The following is a 16665-nucleotide window of genomic DNA, read 5'->3' as shown; positions in this document are numbered from 1 at the left end:
TCACAGGCCAACTGCAGAGCAGTAGCACCACTCTTAAACAGTATACAGTGATATATTATCCACAAGTGTACACCAAACCACTACAGGGGGTGAAGTGGCCACACATCCATACCAGACTAGGTTACCATAGGCCACTGAACAAAATAGCAAGAATTATCAAAGTGTTTTATTCCCAGGCCAACCGCAGAGCAGTAGGGGCTAAATGGCCGTGCGTGACTAGGTCATCGTAGGCTGCAGGACAAACAGTATTATCTACAAGAGGTACTCGCGAAAGCAGTAAAGTTAATGGTCCAGCATGACAGTCCCTGCAGGCCAGCAAAATGTACCAACAGTAGTCTGTGGGACATTAAGTGCAACGGTCATGTACAAACCACTGCAGAGCAAGGGTGAATGGCGATTCACAACTAGGTCACCGTAGGCCACTATAAAAACAGTACAAATACATTAATCATAAGGGATAATCACAGCCCACTGCATAGTGGTAGTCATGGCTAGGTCACCATAGACTGCTGTACAAACCGTATACAGTGAAACGTTACCAACAAAAGGAACTCAGACCACTGCAGAACAGGTGGTCTGTGACTAGCTCACCATAGGCAGTCATACAAGTACAAAGTGAGACATTACCAATCAGGTGCAACTCACAGAGTCCTGCGGAGCAGTAGTTAATGGCTGTCTGACATGCTACAGCAGGCTGTGGTGGCCTAAAGTACCCAGACGTTGCCAACCCTAGATCAGGAGTGAGAAAATGAACCAGCATTTGGGTTGAGAAAATTCCCTCGGATTGGTAGCCAGTAAGACCTCCCCCCGACCCAGCACCTTCTGATCTGCATTGCCGGTGTCCCCAGAGGGGTGCTTACAACAACCCCAGCAGGGTGAGAAATGTAATCTGTGCCAGCATTATTATCACTGGAGTCCAGGTAGTATTGTTGGATTGCTGTGCACATTAATGGCAGGAGCAAAGCTGAACCAGTCCTCTGTACAGCAAGATTAGAAGAAACCAGTACGCATGCACAGTAAGCTCATGAAACTAAAAACTACATATTACTGTGGTGGCCCAGGAGAAACTTGGTGGAAAATACTTGGCACCATGTTAATAAATGTGCACCCAAGCCAGCGCTCCTGCCAATAGCTACAAAACGCATCACAGCCAGCGCTCCATTAGACCCCAGGAAATTGGAACACAGCACAGTGGACACAGGGAAGGGCTGTAGCTGGGACTCACTTCAGCAGACCCATCTTGACTTTGCCCTCTTCAAAGGGCATACCCCTGAAGGGCTCTAGCACATGCAGACTACAACCCAAGACCTGAAAATCACCACATGCCAAGGTGAGAACCCTTGCAGGATCCATTGGCCAAGCAACATTTACAAGCTGACCCACGCCTTTACTCAGGGAAGGTCTGGTTACGGAATCCCAAGGCTTAGTTCAAACCAGAAAGCGGCAGGAGGAAGCCACAGTGGCTATGGATCAGTTAGAGCTTCATAGTTAAAGAAAATTTTCCTTCAAAAAGAGGGGTATGTCCCATCTCTAGCAAAAATGGTATCTAGCTGAGAGTGGGAGGGGTTATATAGAAGATATCCCTGCAGCTTTTTTGCAGTGTGCAATCACCTGACGGTATCTTCATATACTGTAACTCTGGTTTAAGATCCTGTTGCCCTGTACAATACAACTAAATTATTGTACTCTGGTAACAGGGCTTGTAAAATACATTTGATATTTAGTCCCCTCACATTGATTAGCAGCCCAAGTTGGGACAATACTATAGCTGGGGGTGATTACAAAGGTAAGCATTTATTAACCACAAGTCCTTACTGATCTGCAGAGCAAGCCTGCACCTGGTGAATTCTGAACTGCCAAACTTTTCAGCTTAAACTCAGTAGGCAGTGAAGCCAAAAATGAATGCTGACTGAAGCCATGTTATCAGCAGGAATTGGTGGCAGGCACGCAGGACTGAAATCAACCTTTTTTTTATTAAAAAAAAAAATTATTTATATATATATATATATATATATATATATATATATATATATATATAATTTACAGTTCCTCAGTTTCAAGCCATATCCAGCTTTTCCACACAACCAGAGCTCCGGATGAAAAGGTTAAATGAAAATAGATTGGTATCACACAGAACATATTTGCATTTAGTAAAATGTTGTTCAGAGGAAACATTGAGCCTGCTACTGATAAGGAAATTGAACTGCTGACTTTGTTATACACACCTCAAACCTTGCCGAGATCATACATCCAACAGTATAACCCTGTTGAAAATGGTAGGTAGAGAACAAAGGTCTAGTCGCCATCACTGCCTACTATCTTTCTGAATCCAATCTTTCCTCATTACTGACTTGCGCATGCCTTGTTCTGTACTGTGTGTGGAGGTAGGGCTTTGCTTTGTCCTGTCAGAAAAAAAAAAATGGCCACTGCCCCGGTCTATAACTGGCTTTTACAGCAAGGAACACATGGACCGGCAACACATGTCAAAAAGAGAAAAAAAAAAAAAAAATGTTCCCAGCTCAACTTGCCAACCAGCTTACTAACAATCGAGTTGACCTGTCTAACAGTATACGTTAAAATCAGGCCTTTAGTTAGCACACATTTGCAAATACATACGTAAGCCACAGAGCCACGTCAGGGCACCCCGATAATCTGTGGTCCTAACTCTAGGAATTTTGAGAGCCCCCATAGTAGAGGCACATGCATTTAATGGATAGGCCAAGGGCAGGTGAACCTGTTAGAGGCTGCAGCAGGGAAAACTGTGAGCAGCACAATAAGGATATCACCACATCTCACTTCAAAGACTAGAAGTTGGGGCAGTGGCGCCTTAGATCTAATACTGCAAATTTGAAGCGGTCGTCACACTCACATACCATGAAGTGCACTATTTTTCAGAATGAATTCAAGACCAGGTACATTATTCAGGATAACGATTAAAGGTTGACATCTTTTGCTCCATGTTACACCCATATTTATGGAGCTGGAAGAAGTCTGCAGGAGCCCAGCATTGTATCTGCAATCCACTGTTTGTGAGTGCAATACTTTGCAGCCTCCTGTAAAGAAAAAAAACAAACACTTTTCCCCTAAAAAATTTTGATTTTTTTTTTTTTTTTTAAAAAGGTGAATTTAGCCTTTAAGCACAGTTCTGAATGTCCCCTATACAAGACTTTTTTTTTTTTATGTGACGATATATTTCATACTGCTATAACAATTTCTGGCATACTGTACTTCCAATTGGCAAGAGATTTAGTTTGCTACTGATTCCATTAACATGTCAGTGGTCTTAAAAGCAAGCCGTATGGTTAGAAATATGTAGACTGAATGCAGCCCCACTGAAAATGCTAGTTACCTGATTTGAATTAGAACCGTAAAAACTACAAATAGTTCAAAGATGATCGGCTGAATTACCACACAGTTTGGTGCTAGGATTTATATTTTCAAGTATGCTAGAATGTACCTTAAAGCATACGTCAGGGAAAAATAAAAAGCACATCTTTCAAATACATGCATATTTCCTTATGTTTTACTCCATTAGAAAGGCTACAAGTACAGAAAAATACCCACTGATCTGACAGAAATCCAGTTCCAAAATTCCTGTTTTGGCTAACATTACCATGCCTTTGATGCTCTAAAATCCAGAGCAGCATTGTCAGCATTGGCTGCTGAACAAAACTCCATTGTCTTCCACACCTCTGTGTCTCTCCTCTCATGCATACATGGCTTTCTTTCTTAACAAAACAAGGCTTTTGCTCTGATTCCCGGGAGCCTGTGCATATACGGTATGTAGGAAAAGGGCTCTTGGGAGATGTAGCTCTGGACTGTGCCTATGTTCAGAAGATCCAAACTCCTAGAAAAACTTGTGAGGACATTACAGGGAATGGTAAAGGATATTTCTTGCTACAAATAAATAATGCCGGGACATGCTTTACTGAGAGGTTAGGGGAGTAAATATGAGTAATACCTGATAATTTAAATACATGACTAAATAAGACACCATGACAAGGAATAAACTCATGTCAAACTGCTTTATTACATCTTAAATAACAGTACATTTTAATATAGTATCTATCTTGCATCCAGCGTTCTTGTAGTACACTGACTTTAAAATTAAATACAAAAGGTGAAAGGGAGTAGGGGGTGCAGAGAGCTCTACAGAGTAATTTATGCAAGAAGTGGGCGGGGCATCTCGTTCTCTGCCAGTTCCCGGCCTAACGCACAATTACAGCACTTTTGTACAGAAAGAAAAAAAAATAAAAATAAAAAGCGTCTACGGCTAAGGTTGAGTAACGTTCATATACAATTAGGAAGAAGCTAATAAAATTAATAGTCCGCTTCTCTCAATACAAAGACCTGCGGAACAGAGGGGTCAGTTCCTGTGCATCAGTGTACAGGTCTCTGCAGAAAAGTCAAGAGGCAATGCTTAATTCAAAGAGAAAAAAACCTGGAAAAAAAAAAAAATAGCAAGGGGAAGCTATTCCTGGAAGAACAAAAATCAGATGCAAGATCCTCTTTCTACAAGAACAGGCTGAGAAGCATCAACTTAAACCAGGGTAAAAGTTTAATTTCACATTTCCCAACCCTTCCTGAAAAATCGATTTTTTTGTTTTTGTATGCAATCGTTTGAACAGGATGTTTTTTTTTGTTAAAAAAAGTGAAATTGAGCTACTCTTCAAAGTGCACTTTTTTTGCACTGAACTTTTTTTTTTTTCGAAAACGTATACAGAGAGTAGCTGTGATTATAAAAAAAAATTGAGCACAACCGCAATTGTCATTTAATTTTTTCTGTTTAAACAGGTTATTTTTCATTAAAAGGAAAAAAAAATAAACGAAAACATCTAATGACTCTCTATTTGCACATTATTAAGCAACTCTACAGCATGCAATCTTAAGAGGAAAACCCATCCCTATGGCAAACACCCCCCCCCCTCCCCGCCGCCAACATAAGAATAAAAGCTTTCATTAAGTTTTAACTTAGAAAGTTCAAGATCATTATTTTCAAAAACATTAATTTGTACATCATTTCATACACATCTGACCGTATATCCAAAAAGTACAGACATGTACTTCTGTCCACGGCTGCTCCTAATCTAGCTATGTGGGACAAGGGTAGTGTTCTTGTGAGATACCCTTTCTGTTTTTCTTTGTTAATAGTTTCCCAGTGTTAACTGAACTTACAAGGGGATTCGAGTTTCAATGGTTCAGGCCTACATGAATAAAGGATTTGACATGGGTTGAACAGTGAAGGACAAAAAAAAAATATATATATATATATATTTTTTTTTTATTAATTCCTAACTGGCAACAGTATACAGCACCAAGTAAACTAGATCCCTATCTAGCAGTACATAGCACTCAAATAGGAGCTTGCGGTACCAACCGGTAAAGGTGTGTATAAGATAATATGAATGTCGCCAGTTTTGATCTGGAAAAAAAAAAATTGTTTCACCCCAATAAAGAAACAAGTTATTTATGGGTTACCCTCAATAGCAAAGGCTGAACTGGACATTGCTCTACAATCTAGCATGCTCTCGATCCCTGAAGGAGTTCTAATATTGTGGTGTGTATTTGTTGTGTGTGCAGGAAGAGAAGGTGGCGTGGTGTAGATGCATTCATAGAGATCAGAAGACAGTTCACTGGCATCGGTGGTATAAAGAACTGTACATGGTTTAACAAAGTCCTTCCAACGCTCCCAAGTGGCATCTGTTGCATTGCTTCCCCAACAGCCATAACTCTCAGATGACAGAGGTAACCGAAAGGCACTCCAGGTATTGGGTTACTACATTTCCCCCGAGCAGTCGGTGCTCAAAAGTAACTCAATTACTGGAGCAACCTAGTTAGGCGTCGATTTTTCCTCATACTATAGGATGACCATTACATGGAGGGCTTGTGGATGGCTAATACGCTTCTTTAATGTTCACATGGTTCTGTATCTGCAACAGATTCACAAGACAAGACAGGGACAGTTTATAGCATTAAAAGGCCCTGAAACACAGGTCTATCACATCCCACCTTCACTTAATGGACCATAGAGGGATAAAGTGTAAAAGTATAAAAAAAAAAAAGAAGAAAGAAAAAGTTAACTGTTCTGATTTTTTTTACAATCTCTGTACAGCTGCAATTTTCACAGCAACTGCCATCAACATCCAACTTACAAAAAAAAAGAAAAAAAAAGAAAAAAGAAAAAAACCAGACACTGTTCTAGAACCTTCAGGTTAACAATCATGAAATGGACTTTATCAATACAGCTATTTCTTGGTTATATCGTACTGCGCATAGTGTTTTGTATCATTACTTCAAGACAAATGAAGGTGAAGAAAAAAAACAAAACAAAAAACAAAATGGTCCCAAAAGGAATGCACAATTCTTGGTTTCAGAACCACAAAACAATTCTTCCTATAGCAAATAATTGTGCTCTTGGTTTCAGAAAAAAAAAATAATGAGAGGAGAGGTTCTGCCCTTTGATGTATGGGAGTAGGGATAAGTGGGTGTCCACGTTAGTATGGTTGGATCGGATATGCTATGATTTAAAATTTCGAAGGTTGGAATGCTCTTCCAGTCATGGAGAAGTCCGCTGGGTATCTAGAGGGAGGGGGGGAAAAAACATTTAAAAAAAAGAAAACTAAAATGGCTTCTAGTTTCATTTACAAGTTTAAAAACATTTTTATATCAAAGTACAATATTTAATGTTTGTTACAACAGGAGCCAAGACAGTCCATTTGCAAAGCCTGCTGGGGATTCTAATCCAGCATTTTTTAGCTTCTGCAGACCAGGGCCAGAAAGGGGAGGGGGGGGGGGGTCAATCCTATATGTACTTACTTGTAAGACAATAGCTATAAGAAAAACAAGATTTTTTTTAACCTAAAATTGAAAAAAAAAAAAAAAAAAGAAAACCTTAGTGGTGATGAAAAGTTAGTTAAACTATACATGGCTTCTGTTTTAACCCCTTTCCCGCTGCCACCTCCCATCCCTTTAAGAGGTTCTAAATTGCCAGGAGGCAGAGCAGGCATTCCAATGTGACTGCTGTGATTGGCGGTCACATGATCGGAAACCTTCTGATCGCAAGTATGCATTGGGAGCTTTCCCATCCCCGCTGGTAATGGTGCTGGGAGCGTGTTGGGCACACACTCTGAGCACAGAAAACTGTTTACATGAGGCCACATATATGCAGCCTCTCGGCGTTAAAGCCCACCTGCCACGAAGCCGCATATACAGAAAGAGGTTAACCAAAAAAGGAAAATCCCACATCCCTCTGGTATAAAAGCATTGGGAATAAGATCTTCCATCAATATACTACTTAAAAGTGATGCACCAATATATTGGCCACCGAAAATGATTATAGGGTTATTCGTACTTTGTTGATAGGAGGGGGAACTCATCTATCATGATAATTGACTTCAATGAAAAATCACGACCCAACCGACTTCAATGCAAAAATGTCTTCATTTAAGTTTTTTCATTTTTTATATATTTTATTTTCTGTCCAATTTTTGAGTGCTACTTTCAATAAAAGTTATTTTACATTACTGAATTGTATTTTTTAAATTCAAGATATTAAAAAATCAAATATAATACAATTCTATAAATAAAAAATATATATGGTTTAAAAACTGCAGATATCAGTTTTCAGCCAAGTGCATCGTGAATTTTTGGTTTCGGTCCAGAATTTTAATTTCGGTGCACCACTACTGCTTATGTCGACGTACTAAATGACTTGCTCTGCCAATGCACTCAGAGACCACATCAGAGATGACTGAGGGGCATGAACTTCCCTTTAAAAAAAGGAAACTTTCTGGAGGTTTCCACTTCATCTTTGCATAGAGAATGGTTACATAATTGTTATGCAATTTTTTTTACCCTTCGGTGAACTTTACGGGGTATAACAAAATTGAACTCAAACTTCATTCTTAAAAAAAAACAAAAAAAAAAAAACTTATTGGGATTTAAGTATAGGAGCTGCCACTGCTAACTTGTTTTTAAAGATTTATGTTCCAGGCTGCCTGAAAATAATCAAAGTGTCAGGGGCATTAGATGTGAATGCTATATGTCTTAAAGCATGGGATACAAAATGTAAAATGTACATTGGCCAAGGAGCACCAGCGAGGGACCAGAGAAGAGGGATATCGGAGCTGTGCAAAACCATTGCATATAGCAGGTAAGTATGACATGTTTCTTATATTAAAGTGAAACTTCAATATCACTTAGCAGTGCAACATTACACTGCAGTTTACTATAGGTCAGGGTACCTAAAAGAGTTTTTGGCAGAATAATAAATGTTAATATTTCTATGAAGCTGATCTGCAATCCATAAATTCCCTTCCTACAAAGTGTAGTTACAAAATAACAGTGAAAAGAGATTGTCCTGGATAGAAAGATAAATCCCAGGCGGTAATGGCAACTCATTCTATGTTCTAGTAAAGAACTTAGGCCAGAAGTCATGTCTTCCGCCACAATGTTTGTGCTTTCAATGTACTGTATGCATTGTGAAATCATAAGCAAATCTATTCTGGCTTAACATTTGTTAGATGCTGGCACTTCTCCATAGCCTCCACTATTTATAAAGTCTGACAAAGAAGGGTTTCATGATAAACTACATTTGCCAGGAATCAGAGAGAAGTTTAAAGAAATGTGTGCTGTTTACTAAACATTCAACTCCACTTGTTGGAAGGAAGTAAACATGTCACGGCAGATTAATACTATGAAGAGGTGCAAGGCTGTAGCTGATACTCACAGACTTTAGTTCCAGATCTTGAGGAAGCTGTCCCATGATCCTGTCGCCACAGCCATCCCATCATCTGTCACTCCCAAGCAACTTACACGGTTATCATGACCAGCAAGGACACCTTGAAAGAAATACAAGGTAGCGGGTGAGCTTGGCATGGCTTGAAAAGGTTAAGACATTAACACACTGTCTGCTGAGCGCTACAGTAGACGGTATTAGAAATGCATGAGTAGCCTTGATGGCCTAAATAATTCATAATGCCATCACAAGGCTTGCTGCACTAACAGCTGGTCAAACTGCTGGAAGCTATTCCAGACCACATTTGTGTAGACAAAGAGCTCTGAGAGGGTCTCGCACCTTACTAGGGAAAAGGAAAAATCAAAATGACAAGGTAGCCATACATGGAATAATTGGCACACTCAAAAATGGCTGAGCAACCGCCCCACAATGTACAGTGTGTAAACTATTACAACATGAAATGGCCTGTGCCTCACATCCGGATAAGAATTGTCCAATCTATGTATTTGTGATAAGCAGAGATAAGAGACACAAAGATCGCCCCAATCAGTGTGGGCTCAAAATTCACAATGGAAAGAATCTGATGCATTTCACGCAAACATTACACTGCATAAGCTTAATGCCTGAACAATCCACTCCCCATGAGTATCCCATGCTTAATTTGAACAGTCTTTTTTTTATTTTCAAACCCTTTGCACCAGCGCCTCCCGGACCTTTAAGGGTTTCAGAAGCCGGGAGGCGGGGTTTAGGGTAATGTGACCGCCATGACACGTCGTCACATGATTGGGAAAGGTTTCGATCGAAAGAGGAGATCGGGACCTTTCTGTGAAAGGGCGCGCGCTCTCAGCACATATGTCTTTTTAAAAGAAAGAAAATGTGCGGCTGCTCGGTGTCTAGGCCCAGACACTGGGAGGCCGCACATTTGCGTTCGGCCGGCGTGAAGAGGTTAAATTTCTCCCTAAGTTATCAGAACAGTTGAAAGGTTTACAGTAAAATATAACTCCATCTTTAATATATTTTTTTAAATAGTTTGCTTGGGCAAAGCTTACCCAAATGAACCAGTACAGAATGATGCAGCCACTGTAATATACTGTAGTAGTATTAACTACATACAGCTAGTAGTCCTGGCAGCAGTGCAGGCAACTTCTGTAATCAACCGCTTGAGCTCTGGTAGATTTTACCCCCTTCATGACTAGGACATTTTTTGCTACACAGCACTGCACTATTTTAACTGGCTATTGCATGATAATGCAATGCAGTACGCAAATGAGTTTTTTTTTTCACGCACAGAGCTTTCTTTTGATGGTATCTGATCACCACTGGGTTTTTTATTCTTTGCGATAACGGAAAAAAAAAAACCCAAAAAAAACATTTTTTACTTTGTTATAAAACATATCCAATAAAATCAAATTTTGTCATATCAAGGCCAAAATTAATTCTGCTACGTCTTTGGTAAAAAAAAAAATAATCCCAATATGTGTATATTAATTGGTTTGCGTGAAAACTATAGTCTACAAACTATAGTATACTTAAAAATTTAACGATTCTGATGCTTCTGACAGCCTCATTTCTTGAGGCCCTAAATTGCAAAGATAGTACATTTACCCCTCAAATGAACCCTTTTAGGAAAGTAGACAGTCTGAGGCATTTACTAAGAAGCACTTCAAGTCTTTTGAAGTTGTAATTGTCACAATTGTTTTGAAAATGAAGAAATTTTATTTTTCACATTTTGTCTCAACATACTATCCCCAGTGCAGTACAGCGTCATTATATAACTAGTGTGGTGGTGATCCAGGACACTAGTGACAGTATGTTTAAAAAAAAAATGTAAGTTTTTAATTCAAACTTTTTGTTCATTTAACATTTCTTACGCATACTTTCATTAGAGTAGGTCAGTTGCACCATAAAAAAAACAAAAAACAAAAAAAGAAAAACAAAAACAATTATTTGTCTGATACTCTGTGTGTATTTACTCTGAGTGGATGAGGTGGAAATTGTGACATCTGCCCATTTCTCAACCTTGATCAATCAAGGTGTTTTGTGAAGTGATATTGAAACTGCAATTTTACTTTAAGGCTTGCCACACTAGCAGATGCGTTCCGAAGAATGGCAAACTGTGAGACCTCTAATTTTCTGTAGTGCCAGGACCAGCCATTGTTCCTTCTGCCCATTGCCTGGTGAAAGGAAATGGCACATGTGCAGAAAAGCATGGGTCACTTTTTGCAAGAAGCTGGAAAGTTTATGTGAGTTAACATCTGTGGTTCTAGTTTTTGCTGCCTAGAGCAGTTCTTTCCTTTATTTTAACCTGGTGATCTGGCCAGTAAGTCTGTTTAAAAAAAAAAAAAAAAAAACGCCTTGAAAAGAAACAGAACTCAGCCATCACATCTAAGAATTGGTAAACTACAATATAATAAATGTTTGCTTTTGGGTTTAATGCCGCTTTAAGGTTTGCCCCTCTTCACCTTGACTTCCCCCACATCATTTACTCTACCATCAAATGTCAGAGTCTCCACTGCCTTCCAAGGTATGCAACAGCTGATCCTCGTAGGAAGTAGATAAGTGCACAAAACAGTAGGGCTGAACTTTAAACTTGGAGAGAATTCCAGGTCCTACCAACAGCCTGAGCTCCACAGGGACTAATTCAATGACTAACGTTACACTCAGGTACCACAGAATGCCTTAAGTGCTGCAGATATTGTAGGAACTTTAGATACGGCACAAGCAGCACTTTTGTAGAACATAAAATGAGGCAAGAATACTGTATACAATCACACTGTCCTGCCTCAATGTTAAAGTTGTCAAACATGTCTAAAACCTGATATCATCTACACATAAGGCCCTCGGGTCAGCTGTCACATTTATCCTCTGCAAAAGTCTCATCACTTCATGTAGAGGAGATAACATTGTGCTCTTTGTTCACTCAAAACACATTTTCAGAAACCAATCTACACTTCCTGAGAGCAAACACCTTTCAGCTTCACTACACGAGTATACAAGTCATATCTCAGCAACAGAGTGATGTCAGGGTTACAGTCCAACTACTAACACGCAGCTCCAGATTAAACCGCCCCAGTAAGAGCCCAAGTAAACCAACAATCACTTGCTAGTCATGCAAGCGGTGCTCCTTCTCCTCCACTTCACCTATCGGAGATATCGATACATCTAGCTGTTAGACAAAGCTTTATTACGGTTTTGAGGGAACTACTTTATTGGTTGTCCTGTAGAGGGAGAAATAAAAACAAAAAAAGGACCTCCCCCTCGTCATGGTACAACAGCTGCTAAGCTTTACTAATGCCTACATTACTTACATGAACAGTTGTAAAATTTAAAACACAAAACAAAATATGGGTATTACTCATGAACCCCTTGACACCGACTGTACACAAATTAGCTGAACTGGGCTTTTTTCCGTGGGGCCGCTAATTTACGTACCTGTCATTTTGCTGGGAACACAGCATGTTCTAACGATCAGGACCCAGATTCTGGGTCACCTGATCGCTGTGATTGCCTCCGACTGGCTATCATAGTGATCAGTCACTGTGAAGACCGCCCCCCCTGTTTTCTCTCTCTGAATAGAGGACATTGTACATTGCATCTCTCTGTCCTTTCAGAGAAAAAAAAAAAGTATATGTAAAAATAAATAAAAAAAAACAAAAAAAAAAAAACAATACCTAGATCAAGGTTTGATCTAGGTCTGTGCCAGGGTTAGTGTTTTGGTCAAGGTCATGCATTATAACTCTACACAACCCACAATGGTGTGAACAGGCCTTAACTATGTGGGGGTTATTTGCTAAAACTGCATGGTGCAAAATCTGGTGCAGCTCTGCATGGAAACTAGTGGTGCCCAAACCGAAAAAAAGGGGTGGGGGTGGGGGGAGTCAGATGACGTTTAACTTATTTACAAAAATAAAATTTGTTTTTACACTGTTCCTTTAAAAAACCAAAAAAAAAATGTAATCACTTTTATTCCTATCACAAGGAATGCATGCATCCCCTGTGATAGAAACAGTGACAGGACCTCTTTATGGAGAGATATGGGGTTAGTAAGACCCCACATCTCTCCTCTACAATGTTAAGCATTAGATCAAAAAAGCATTTATCTAGTGCTTTAAAAAAAAAAAATAATAATAATATGGCCTTGTTTACAAGGCGTCGGAACAGGAAGTGGCATCGCTTCAGTCCTCAAACGGCATAGAGATGATCGGAGGCCATCTTTCCTTCACTTATTTCTATGCCCAGCACCGGGATCGTTCAGTGGTTTCTCAAGTAAGGCTGAGAACTACCAAGCGGCGGCAGGCGGGTGCCAGTGAAGGGGTGGGGTTATCAGCACCTGTATCAGTGCTTAATTTCATATCGGCCATTAGGGGTGTTTTTGCCCGAAACATTTTGGCCACCGAAATTTCGGTGCACCCCTAATAGAAACCAATCAGCTTCCAGGTTTTACTGTCAAAGCTTAATTGAACAAGCTGAAGTTAGAAGCCAATTGGCTACCATGCACAGGTGAAAGATTGAGTGCTCCAGATTTAGTAAATCTACCGCTGTATCTTTCAGTACATATGTACAGTGAAGGAAATAAGTATTTGATCCCCTGCTGATTTTGAATGTTTGCCCACTCACAAAGAAAAGATCAGTCTAAAAATCAAATGGTAGGTGTATTGTAACACAGACAGAATAGCAACAAAAAAATCAAAAGAAATGCATGTCTAACAAATTATGCACTGATTTACATGTTCGTGAGGGAAATAAGTATTTGATCCCCTTCACAAAACATAGGTTGCATAGTGCTGGCTCTTAGTTCTGGGTGAGATCTGTCCAGGTCTGATCTAGTCACTAAACTTTTAGAAATCCTTGAATGCAAGGTTTACTACATGTTGCATACAAAATAAGGATCCTCAAATCATAACCACATGAAAAAAAGCCAGTGCCATATTGTCAGACACTTGAGGTCCTATAACATAAAAAGGAGGTGGTTTATCGCTGTCAGCAAATGGCTGCATACAAAAATAAATCTTTATCATCATAGCTACCTGCTCTGTCAGCCTTAAGTGTATCCCAGACGTTGCAGTTAAAATCATCATATCCGGCTAAAAGGAGGCGTCCACTCTTGGAGAATGCTACTGAAGTGATGCCACAGATGATGTTGTCATGAGAATAGACCATCAGCTCCTGGTCTGCACGGAGGTCAAACAGCCTGCAAGTGGCATCATCTGATCCAGTGGCAAAAGCATTACCATTGGGGAAGAACTGGGGAGGAGAAAAGGAAAAAAAAAGTTTCACTTTACTGCTTATAAATTTATAAAACAGGCAATAAGAAATGGTGAACTCAAAGGATGATTTAGGGCGAAACTAGAAATGTATTTGAGGTACTTGTATAGCGCCGTCATTTTAGGCAGCGCTCTACATATATATTGTAGATTAACATCAGTCCCTAATCCTCAAGGGGAGTACAATCTAAGGTTCCTAAGTCACATACACATACTAGGGCCAAATAACCTACCAGCATGTCTTTGGCAAGTGGGAGGAAACCAGAGTACCCGGAGGAAACCCATGCAGGCACAGGGAGAACATGCAAACTCCAGGCAGGTGGTGCCATAGTTGGGATTCGAACCAACGACCCTAGTACTGCCTGGCGGAAATGCTAACCATTTAGCCACTGTGCTGCCCGAAATATTTATAAATGCTTAGAGCACGTGAACACATCCAAAAATACAGTGCCAGGCCTTGCAGCCAATTGCCTTGCCTTAATGCTGCCACAGTGAAAGGCATTGTTGGGTATGTCAAGCTCAACTGTCATTCAACAACCTTGAACATAACCTGACTGCAAATTCTTCCAAAATCTAACCTCAGAGCCCAATCATCGTATTATGCAAAACAGAAGAGAAAAAAAGTTAAAAAAAAGCACTTGGGTTCAGCCAATTTGTAGTCTGCATAACTAGAGCATTGCAGGTATGTGTCCTTTGTCTATATACTGTGTGCAAAAAGGTGTCCCTCTATCATTCCAAAAATTTGGAAGGTATGCTGAGGGCTTTGGAGGCATAAAACTTACACAGATAGCATTTATGTCAGACTCGTGTCCGGTAAAAGTCTGTCGGCACATTCCTTCTCGGATGTCCCAAAGTTTGGCTGAGGCATCACAGGCCCCAGACACAAAGCACCGGGAATCTGGAGCAAGGGACAGGCTCATTACATCCCCGGTGTGTCCAGTGAAGGTGGTTGTCTGCTGGCCAGTTTCAATGTCCCACAGGGCGCTGCAAGCAGAAAGAAAACATGTAAATAGAGTGCTGAACTACATGTACAGTAAATGCAGACACAGCAAGTGATCTTTGCAGTTTAGACTTTAGTCTCTATATTAATTTACCTTCAATATAGCTTATTCGTCCAAACCTTTGTGTTGAGCTATATGAATCTGATAACAGAGGGGGGAAAAAAACTCACAGCATGCACTGCATGTCATGAGGTAGCTGTAAGCTGCACTGTGCATGAGTGGACATTAGAAAGGTTACAATGATTCCAGCAGCTATTATAACTGCATGCAGGAGCTACTTGTGTAAACAAATAAGCCAAACATTTAAAAAAAGAAAACAAAAAGTGGGTCCAGGGGGATACAGCAGAGTGGCAAGTCATAACAAGGAAAGGCATGATCAAAAACAATGTTATAAAGTGAATGTACAAGCAGCAGTTAGGACCATTTCAAACTGGTGTGCTTTTGCCCTGCTTTTCCAGTGTGACAAAAGTGCATGAAAACTATTCCCCACTAAATCCTATGTAACTGTTCACACTGCAGGTACACACTTGAATGCGGCATCTTTGGTGCAGTTTTTCAAAAGAGAAACAAAAAGGCACCTTCCTTTGTAAGTCAAAGGGAACGCATCAGAAAAGCATAAGTGTGGAAGGGCTCTTAAAGGACATCCCGCACCATCCATGGCGCAGTACTCCAGTGAGCGCTGGAGGAGCAGACCAGAGAAATGGAGAATGACAGTTACAGCTCTCTGCGTGGAAGGTGAGAAGTGGTCAGTGGTGTTTGATCACTCAATTCTCACTGCAGAGCCGGCAGGGACAGAAGCTGCATCCACCAAGGTGAGTATAATTTTTTTTTTTTTTCTAAAGCAAAACTTCTCTTTTAAAGGATTTATTGGAATTGTGTTTTTTCTAAAATCATAATATGTATACCTTGTGTATCATTTTTGGATCCAAACACGCAAAAGGGAAAAATTCTAAAGAGAAGCTGCACTTTAAGCAAAGTCTACTTACCAAGTGGTGTCTCCAGAGCTGGTAATAATTTGGTTATCATCCAAGAAGCGACAGCAGGACAGGTAGCCTGTAAAAGAAAGAAAGAAAGAAAGAAAAAACAAATGTCAAAACATGGCATATTTACGTTCCATTTGAACTGACATTTTGTATCCCCATTTGGTGAATAATGTTGTCTTTAGAATGCATTCATAGTTTATAGTCTGACCAGTTTCAGAGCATTAGTACTAGAAAGAAACACATAAGATGAAATGGTATAAGGCAGTGGTGGGCAACCTTTTTTTTCAACTGAGCCAAATCTCGCCAAAACCACGATTGAAATTTAATTTTGAGAGCCACATTTTTAAAACTAAAAATACATCCCCCATATAGTAATTCATCCCCCCTATAGTAATTCATCCCCCCTATAGTAATACATCCCCCATAGCAATTCATCCCCCATAGCAATTCATCCCCCATATAGTAATTCATCCCCCATATAGTAATTCATTCCCCAAATTGTGTCAATTTACTTACCTTTGCTCCGCGCGTTCCTCTCGCCGTGTTCCCGCGCCGTTCCGGTCTTCAGGGTGGACTGTGAGAGGAGAGGAGTTCGTCACGCTGCCCCACCTACATCCTGACAGCCAATGTTTGCCACGCTCCACGGGCCGGATTAAAAGGTCCGCCGGGCCGTATACGGC

General features: G+C 40.2%; 1 protein-coding gene across 2 annotated transcripts in view; it reads right to left on the bottom strand.

The window, feature by feature from the left end:
- Positions 1–4006: 4006 nt before the first annotated feature.
- The window catches only part of GNB1 (G protein subunit beta 1), a 119373-nt gene continuing 106714 nt past the window's right edge, over positions 4007–16665 (bottom strand). The window contains exons 7-11 of one of the 2 annotated variants that reach the window (XM_089651865.1): positions 15989–16055; positions 14784–14985; positions 13765–13981; positions 8729–8840; positions 4007–5930 (exon numbers count right to left, since the gene is read on the bottom strand). In XM_089651865.1, coding sequence (XP_089507991.1) covers positions 8734–8840; positions 13765–13981; positions 14784–14985; positions 15989–16055 — 593 coding nt within the window. In that variant the 3' untranslated portion in view covers positions 4007–5930; positions 8729–8733. Of the gene's footprint in view, positions 6580–8728; positions 8841–13764; positions 13982–14783; positions 14986–15988; positions 16056–16665 lie in introns of both variants that reach the window. The other variant, XM_089651864.1, reaches the window with a different exon arrangement.

The sequence above is a fragment of the Staurois parvus genome, unplaced genomic scaffold (assembly GCF_062004578.1).
Source record: "Staurois parvus isolate SC_StPar_1 unplaced genomic scaffold, SC_StPar_1.0 ptg000663l, whole genome shotgun sequence".
NCBI classification, from domain to species: Eukaryota; Metazoa; Chordata; class Amphibia; order Anura; family Ranidae; genus Staurois; species Staurois parvus.
The sequence above is the reverse complement of the archived record's forward strand: the minus strand, read 5'-3'. Positions and strand labels throughout refer to the sequence as shown.